General features: G+C 31.1%; 2 protein-coding genes across 4 annotated transcripts; both read left to right on the forward strand.

The window, feature by feature from the left end:
* LOC106664602 (max-like protein X) lies at window positions 1-4,563 on the forward strand. 2 transcript variants are annotated; one of them, XM_014390483.2, is made up of 5 exons: window positions 1-249; window positions 475-686; window positions 3,796-3,963; window positions 4,021-4,134; window positions 4,209-4,563. In XM_014390483.2, the coding sequence occupies exons 1-5, from the start codon at window positions 213-215 to the stop codon at window positions 4,281-4,283; spliced, it is 606 nt and encodes a 201-aa protein (XP_014245969.1). In that variant the 5' UTR covers window positions 1-212; the 3' UTR covers window positions 4,284-4,563. The 2 variants fall into 2 exon arrangements, with proteins under 2 accessions (XP_014245969.1, XP_014245970.1); XM_014390484.2 differs by lacking the exon at window positions 1-249 and adding an exon at window positions 286-419.
* A 102-nt stretch (window positions 4,564-4,665) lies between these two features.
* Window positions 4,666-6,966, forward strand: LOC106664446 (thiamin pyrophosphokinase 1). Of its 2 annotated transcripts, XM_014390149.2 has the most exons (5): window positions 4,666-5,230; window positions 5,585-5,719; window positions 5,780-6,018; window positions 6,420-6,696; window positions 6,760-6,966. In XM_014390149.2, the coding sequence occupies exons 2-5, from the start codon at window positions 5,590-5,592 to the stop codon at window positions 6,900-6,902; spliced, it is 789 nt and encodes a 262-aa protein (XP_014245635.1). In that variant the 5' UTR covers window positions 4,666-5,230; window positions 5,585-5,589; the 3' UTR covers window positions 6,903-6,966. The 2 variants fall into 2 exon arrangements, with proteins under 2 accessions (XP_014245635.1, XP_014245636.1); XM_014390150.1 differs by lacking the exon at window positions 4,666-5,230 and having other exon boundaries at window positions 5,514-5,719.
* The last annotated feature ends 2,366 nt before the right edge of the window (window positions 6,967-9,332 follow it).

Below are 9,332 nucleotides of genomic sequence, written 5' to 3' on the forward strand. Positions count from 1 at the left end.
ATATCTTGATTTTTTTCCATTTTATCTCTTTAATTTGAAAGGACGAATTGAAAATATCACCTTTACTCCCGTGCCCCCGTTTAGGCGATAGTATTATCTGTATAGAAAATGTTTAATTGTCCGTTTTTGTTTGTTTCTTGGCACTCTCGAGGCCTTGAAAAATTATTTGATGCAGATAAGAAAATTAGAAAAAGATCTGGTATTCAATCAAGATGCAAATGACATCCAAGAGCAGAGAAGGTTATAAAGGTAAGACCCAACAGAGGTTATTTTTCTGTAAAGTTTGTTTATTTTTATATGTTACAAAAATAAAAATAATAAACAACAATCAGATTATTCAACCTTGAGTTTTTATTTAATTTCCATATAGATTTTATAAATAAAGAATTGATGTCGAACGATGAGCAGCAGCAGCCATGGTATTTTTTTATCATTAAAATATATTTGTTAAAAGCTTATTGTTTTGTAATGTAGATGACGAGGATCCGGTTGACAAAAACTCCTCTGTCCCGTTTAAGGACAGGAGGAGAGAAGCGCACACCCAGGCGGAGCAGAAGCGAAGGGATGCTATTAAAAAGGGCTACGATTCGCTTCAGAACCTCGTACCAACTTGCCAGCAGTCAGACACCGTTGGGTACAAACTGAGTAAGGCGACTGTACTGCAACGCTCAATCGATTACATACAAGTGAGTATATGTGTATGGAAAACTCATAAGGTAGGGTTGAGATGGGGAGTTGATGTCCGAGTGGATTGAGGTCACGATAGCTCAGGTGGTAGAGCAGCGGCGTATCTAGCCGAAGGTCGTGGGTTCGAATCCCTCTCGGCCATTAACTTTTTTTCGTCTCAACTAAAAACCTTAAATTATTGTCATATGTGTATATATCTTCAATTTTTTAAAGTTGCAAAAGCGGATTCACTTTAACAGGATCTGGTGTGACTTTTGCAAATTCAATTTGTAGAAATAAAATCAAAGTCTCATTTTTCCCTGCTTTATCAGAAAATGGTTTTAAAAGGGCCATGAAAAGTACAAAGATGTAAAATTGAAAATCAAAGCGTTTAACGTATGAAATATACAGATATTGAAAAAGTCCAATTGGCAGATTTGCTCTTTCTTCATACTTTCCATTTTAAATTATACATTTTTTATATTTTTGTTTAATGTTAGCATAAATGAACAGTTTCTGACAAGAAAATTGCTCAACAAATGGTTTCACTTATGAAATTTGCAGATGATGGAAATTTGTAATATCAAATTTCCTTTTTTTTTGTTATATTTCCACAGTATGACCTGACCCTGGCATCGGTCTCACTGGGCATTCAGGGCATAGAAGCAATGAAAAAGTAGACTTGTTCGCCAAAGTGCGAGCCAACATGGAAGTCCTGAACCCTACTGTAGCTAGCATCTTGTCACAATAGAGGATACATCACAAAATGGATTTTTTTTTTAAATATAAGGCATTCAACTGCTTTGGTTCATTTTCATCAAAAGCTTTCCGGCTGGGAGGTAAGTGGGCCACAGCCCAGGAACCCCACGACAGCGGAAACCAGGGCCCCGGCAGTATCACACGCCCCCAGGACACCCATCCCTAAACTACATTTCTGTAAAAAAACTACATTTTTTCGTATAATATAGCAGAAATAAACAGTTTGTAACAAAAGATTTAAATTATGAAATTTGCAGATTATTAAAAGTAGTATTATCAAATTTACTCCTTTTTTGCTACTTTCCATTACTGTTGATATATTTATGATTACAATGATATTTTTGTTTAACAAAGCATAAATTATCAGTTTGCAACAAAAGATATTGTTAACCAGCGGTTTACTGTATGAAATAGACAGATGTTGAAAAGTTCGATAGGCATACCATTTTTGCTACTTTCCATCATTAATAATGTATTTTTTATAATATTTTAATTTAACATCGCACAAATAAACAATTTGTGACAAAATGTTTAACAAAAGGTTTAAATTATGAAATTTGCGAATATTGTGAAGTTGGATTGGCAAATTTACTCTTTTGCTACTTACTATCATTACTAATATTTTTTTTATGATTTGGTGATATTTTTTTTTTAAATTTGCATGATTAAATAATCTGTAACAAATAAAATGCACAACAAAGGATGCTCGTTTGAAATTTGCAGATATTAAAAAGTCAGGTTTTTTTCCCTTCCCCCCTTTTCCAACGTACCATTATTATTGCTACAGTTTTATGACTTTTGAGATATTATTGTGTAACATAGCATAAATAAACAGTTTGTAACAAAAGATTTAAATTATGAAATTTGCAGATGATGAAAAGCTGTATTGTCAGCCTTACCCCTTTATTACTTCCCATTATTATTGATGTTTTTTATGATTTGTATAATATTTTTATTTAAGAAATCATAAATTAACAGATTGTATTAAATTAACAGATTGTATAAAAAAAATGCTTAAACAGTGGTTTAATGTATGAAATTTGATCGCAGATATTGAACAATAATTAGCAGATTTACTCCCTTTTTCTACTTTCCATTATTATTAATATATTTTTTATGATTTCTATGATATTTTTATTGAGTAAAGTACAAAGAAAAATGTGTGACAAGCTCAGCAAAAGGTTTAAATTATGAAATTTGCAGATAGCATAAAGTTGGATTGGCAGATTTACTCCTTTTTGCTCATTTTCATTATTATTATTGATATTTGTTATGATTTCTCCGATGTTTTCATTTAACATAGCATACATTTTTAAAAGTTTGAAAAATAGAAATGCTCACAAAAGGTTTAACATTTGAAATTTCCAAATATTGAAAAGTTGGGTGACAGATTTATCCTTTCTGCTACTTTTCATTGTTATTGATATTTGTTATTTCTTTGATAGTTTCATTTAACATAGCATATATTTTTAAAAGTTTGAAAAATAGAAATGCTCATGAAAGGTTTCATTTGAAATTTCTAAATATTGAAAATTTGGATTGGTAGATTCAAACTTTTTTACTCCTTTCATTATTGATGTTGTTTATGATTTATATGATATTATTTAACATAACATAAATAAACAGTTTGTAGCAATAAAGCTGGACCACAAATGCTTTAATGTATGAAATTTGCAGATATTGAAAAATTTGATTGGCAGATTTACTGGTTTTTGCTACTACTGTCATTATTATTGATTTTTTAAATTATTTCTGATATTTTTATCAAATATAGCATAAAGACGCAATTTGTGACAATTAAAATGCTCAATAAAAGGTTTAATGATGAAATTTGCAGATATTAAAAAGACAGATTGGCAGATTTACTCCTTTTCCAACTTTCCATTATTATTAATACTTTGTTCCTTCTCTGACATTGTTTGTTCGTCAAGCTTGATGTACACTGACAGTTGCAGCTTAATAACAGACCAATATTGCTACTGCTATAACTTCTGGTTTCTTTTATCATAGATTTTGTATGTCTTGAAGATATTATATTTATGGCACAATGAGTGTACTTTTAAGGATCAACTATTACTGAATAATTGCTGTGTAACATTCTCATTAACTAAAATGTAATTGCTTTATAATTATATCACTTGTTTTAATGTGTCAAGTAGCATTAATACAAAAGTTTTACACAGTCCTTCTTTTTGCTAGACCTGTGATTGACAGATTTGCCTGTTTTCAACACACCTAGTTGCAATAGATGGTCACACCATTTTGTTTAAATATTTGACGTCAACATGTATTAAAACGATTATGAGCCTAAGGAATAAGAATTCTTTGCATTTGAAATTTCATTTCAAATTGAAACTATCTCATTTTCAGTTTCTCCTCCAACAAAAAAAGAAGCAAGAAAAGGAACGGAATGGGCTTAAAAAAGAAGTGATGGCGCTTCAAATAATGCGTGCCAATTATGAACAGATGGTCAAATCCCAACAAAACCAGCCTGGTATGTCTGAGAGCAGAGTCTGTGACGAGTTGAAATTTCATGTTGTAAGTTTAAAAAGAAAAAAAAATCTATATATAGGTTTTGTCACAATTGTGTAAAAGTTTCAGAGCATAGTCGACCAATTATTTATCACATTTAGCTCTGTCTCTGTATCTAATTTCTCAGAGTTGTCCTCTTTTGTTTTCTCCTGGCTAGAGGAACATTGCAAACCCCAGGTAATACATCAAATTCTGTATGATTTATACATTTATATTTTCTAAAAGTGATTTTAACATTTTTTATTTTGTAGAGTTTAAAAGAAATGGTGATGTCTGTTCTTCAGAGGATATATTCTGCGAGAGCTTATACCTCACCTCCTGAATAGAATATCATCATTTAAACATCACTCGATAAATTAGATGACAGTTTTTCAGTGAATTTTTATGATTAAAATATTGGATCTACAAGCAATATTTTTATGTCTCAGTTACCATGTGTTTACAGAGAGAACAGTTGTATATAATGGAACCGTTTTGTCAATGAAAAAAATTGCGGATCAATAAGTATCTATATGCGGTATTATTGTAAAGCGAATGGGATTGACTTTTATTGTTAATTTTAATTTTTTTGTACCAAGGTAAATATAAAGCTAGATTTTATTTTTATAAGAGTTGTTATTTGAATAAATATTTTCTTGTTTTTCTCGTCCTCTTTTTTTAAATAGTGAAACACCCTCATAAAATCTTTTTCAAATAATAAACATAAGAAATATAAAACGCAATTTATGGTATGCTGGAGCTAGACCTCCTTATTGTCCTGCCAACTTTGCCTCTGAATCTGTATTATTAGTAATTACATATACTTAACTTAAGGCATATGCAACTGCAATCTTACATGTAATTATAAATAAATTTACGCTCAAGCTAGTAACAAAATTTGGCTGTTTATGTTTAAACTCAGACAGACAACTAGCACTTTTTTGCCGAGATGCTTTATTCCTGCTCACCTTTTGTTCAAGACCATGTCGAGCGTGAAGGACGGACTCCGTATAACCACAGTGCAGGAGAAAAAGTTTTATTCTGGACAAAAAATCAATATTCCTGTTCACCCTGCATAAATTTAATAACTAGAAATTGATTTCTTCGATTCCATGCAGATTGAAACGCAATTTGTTCAGAACAAGAAACAAATAAAATTGCATTCCCATATGTTTTTCATGAATTTGAAAAAAATATTCTTTGCATATTTGAACGTAACAAAGTCTAATGTGTACGATACTTGTGTCAACGTAACTATAATCATTGTGATAATTATACTCTTCATAAAAATCAGGTATGTCAGTTTTTCACAAAATTTATAAAAGTTTTTGAAAATTATAAATGTGCGTTGTGGACAACTTGGATTTATCTTTTCTTTTCTTTCTTTCTTTTTTTAACACTTATGTGTGTAAAATGTGGTTACCATTAAATTCTAAGCAAAAAATTATTTGTAATAACATCGTTATTTAAGAAATAATTAAGAAAATAACAAAGACAAAACAAAATATTGACTGGTCTCATCTCATATGTCAAACTAAAACGGGATAATTTTTTTAATATAATTTAGAATCTATAAAGTTATATAAATAGACAACAGAAAAAAATAGAAAAGATCTTGATTTGTTGACATTACGAATTTTTATTTTAGATAATATGGAGCGTAAGTGGACACCACTCCATCCACATAACAATTTTGAATTTACCGTAGGGCGTTATGCCCTTTCAATATTAAACCAGGATATTTCGATACCACCTCAAAAAATGACCTTGCTATGGAACAAAGGTAGAAACTTTAAAAATGCAATTTTAAATTATAACTTTATGCATTCATCTGATATTTCAGCGGAAGTTAGGAGTATAGTTGATGGAGCGACGGACAGGTGGTTTGCGTACGTAAGGGAAAAAAAGTTAAAAATAAGAAACAAATTCCCTGAGATAATATCCGGTGATTTTGACACAATATCGCCCAATACTCTCAAACTGTGTCGGCACAATGGTGTACACATAGAAAAGACATCGGACGAGAGCTTCTCAGATTTCCATAAATCTCTGCAGGTGGTGGGAGAAGTTTACAGGAGGAAAGTATGAAAATGAAGCAATTAGAAGTTTAGATGAAAAGTACATAATTTTTATTTAAGGAGAGCTTAATACAAATTTTTAAACAAATTTATGAACCTTTATTTAAACAAAAAAATTGTCCTTCAGATAATTACAATTGATTTAATGATAAATATATCTAAAAATAATCCAATTAATTATTCTTTTTCTCTAAGGTTTTTGGATGAGATGAAAAATGAGGTCACAAGTGGATTTTTCATTCAATTTTTCATTTCAACCAAAAGCCTTAGATAAAAAGAATAATGAATATGGTCAATTATGCCACTAAACAAATATGGATTAATCTAAAAATAATATATGTTTGTATATAAAAGACTTTATTATGAACAGTGCATTAATTATTAATACTTTGACATTTATTTCAGCTGGATTCTGTATTGATAATATGCAACAATTCTGGCCGATTGGACCATATTTTTTCCAACTTAAATACACTGAATATAATGAGCCTTTTTTTCATGCAAGAAACTCCTCCTAATGCTTTCTTGATAAGTGAGGAGTCATTAACATGGCATTTGCACCGCGGTTTCCACAAAATATACATTCCGAAATACCTTATCGAGAATAACGAGTGGTGTGCGATTCTACCATTTGAGCCCAAAATATCCTCAGTCACGACCACAGGATTGAAATGGGATTTACGTAAGGAAACAATTTATAATTCAAGAAGAATCATTTGTTTTATGTTTTATTTTCTTGTTTTAGAGAATACCAGTATCCACTTTGGAGGCCTTGTCTGCTCATCAAACTCGTACATCGGGCTTCCTCATGTTACCATAGCTACAGATGCGGAACTTCTGTGGTCAATGGGAATCAATACTCCTCCAAAAATAGGAGTTAAAAAATAATTGGCTGTTGTAAAATGGAATTGTACATATTGCTGAAATAAATAACTAAGAGATTTTAAATTAACAAGATTTAAGTTATTTGATACATGATAAACTTGCATTGACATGGCGGTCATCACTGTAAGGTAAAGGTCCTGGGTTCAAATCCATTCGCCCTGCATTTGAACCCAACATACTGACAAATGGGATTTTTTTTTTTCAAAAATATCAGCACCCTAAGAGTTCATATAACTTCATAGCTGAAATACCTTCGTAAAAAAATTGTTATGATCAAACAGGAAGTTTTTGGGTCTTTTGTTTTGACTTTGTATTTAGATTTATGCTTTCTTTCAATGAGTAGTATTTGTAGGGACTAATTTTTTAACAAGTAGAATATTTAATTGAAAAATTTAATATATTTTTGAGTATTTAAATAAATATGTAGACTTTTGTATATAGCCCATCGACCCCACCCCCAATTAGGTTATATATAATAGGTGTAAAGAGTGATGGAGGATAACGAGTACTCATCACCAGTCTAATTGAGTGTAAATGGAGGTCAATATATTTAAGAGTGAGGGAACGTTCCAAGGGAAGAACTTGAAAATTGAATGCATTGGGAGCTGAAATGACCTACTGTTGATAGCCCCCGGAGCCCAACCTCAGCAGTTGGATGGAAGAAACTGATATCTGACCCCAAACTGCCAACACCCAGAGTGACTGATTCTCGAGGCTGGAATTGCCAGTGGACTGTGAGAAGTGATAGGCACACCGAGGGCATGTGTTGAAACAAAATATAGTCAGACAGGAGTACAATAAGCTCTATAGAGATGCACTGCTTCAGACCTTGAACTTAATTTATTTAGATATTTTAAATATGATTTTGTCTGACTGAGATTTTCTTGTTCAGTTTCCTTTCAAAATGAGTATGTACTAGACAAAAAAGTCTGGGTTAAAAAATGTTAATTATAAGTCGTGATGTATCTAATTTACATTATGCAAATTAGTGCAAATATGACATATTTGAGGCTTTTGTAGCACAATTGTATGTATTACATATTTGAGGTATTTTATATGACATATTTGAAGATTTTTATTGCATCTCTCACTTAAAATGATTTAATTCCTCCATGAATATTTTTCTGAACCTTTCTGAACTTCACAATTCGCTAAACAAATCTTGACAATTTAGACAAATATATTCATTGTCTTTACATTTAAAAAAAATCCTTTATCTTCTATCTGTATAATATTATTGTAAATAACACCATATTATGTGTAAACATTGTAATGAATATTGTTAGCATGATGTACTCTTTTTATGCGTAATTGTAATACATTTAAATATTTTTCTACAAGGATGGTATCTGTATATAAATAAATAAATAATTTTTTTTCTAAATTTTACATACACAAAGCATTTAAATTTAGGCTTCACCTACTAGTGTACTTATTGGTATATTAAAGTTCAAACTGAAGTCTAGGAATCTGTCATTTCACAGAGTTCCGCTGATATTCTAGCAAACGAATTTGGCTTGAAAAAACTGAATGAGGCTTGAAAAAATTGAACATTTTTGTTCATGACATTTGGATGCCCTAGGAGGTGTGATTTATGTTTCTGGGTACATCATCTCAGTAAAAATGTCCAGAATCATCAGGTCTCGCGGAATATTTTATTCTGGGTGTACCAAGGGAAATATATTTGTTAGTACATTTTGATTTTTTTGTAAGAACTGTCATTCTTTTTTTGGCACAGGCCCATAATAGTATGGGTTTAAAGATTTGGGTGTAAATATACTTATTCTGGATTGACAAATAGGACTCCCGGAAAGTCAATATACAAGAAACTTTATGAGAATAAAACTGAGAGCCAAATTAGTGTTTTCTGTTTGAGAAAAAATGACAAACTTTCTAAACTAGTACTGATTTACTTTTTTAATGTTACGGAGAAGATCGACCAGTTTTTTTCAATGTTGAAGAGGATCAGGTTTATGGTCTTGAATGAAGTTACAAATTTATACCAACATTTCGCTGAGATTTCGCGACATATAGTCGCATCATCAGGGCTCTGCTGCTGAATGTTACATAAAACATAAATATTACATATTTGAGAAAGATGACATATTTCACAGAACATTTAAACCATTGTGTGCTTTTTGACTAGATTCTTTGTTCATAGTTGTGGTTTTTGTTAATGGACTAGTTCTTTTGGAGTTGATTAGGTGAAATTTAAAATGAAATAGTCGGTCTCTGTCGAAGTCCCTCTGTCTACTAGCAAAAAGTTCAGCCTTCCTTTTACTTTTTGCTAGTAGCTCTGCGAATTGTTGGCATAAATTTGTAACTTCATTCAAGACCATAAACCTGGTACTTTTTTAAAGTAGTGATTTTTCATTGGAACATTTTTGACTATGATGCTGGCATAGATCGTGTAGCGCGCATTACGAATGAAGC

This window comes from Cimex lectularius, unplaced genomic scaffold (genome assembly GCF_000648675.2).
Source record: "Cimex lectularius strain Harlan isolate CLEC.00 unplaced genomic scaffold, Clec_2.1 scaffold13, whole genome shotgun sequence".
Taxonomy (NCBI): Eukaryota; Metazoa; Arthropoda; class Insecta; order Hemiptera; family Cimicidae; genus Cimex; species Cimex lectularius.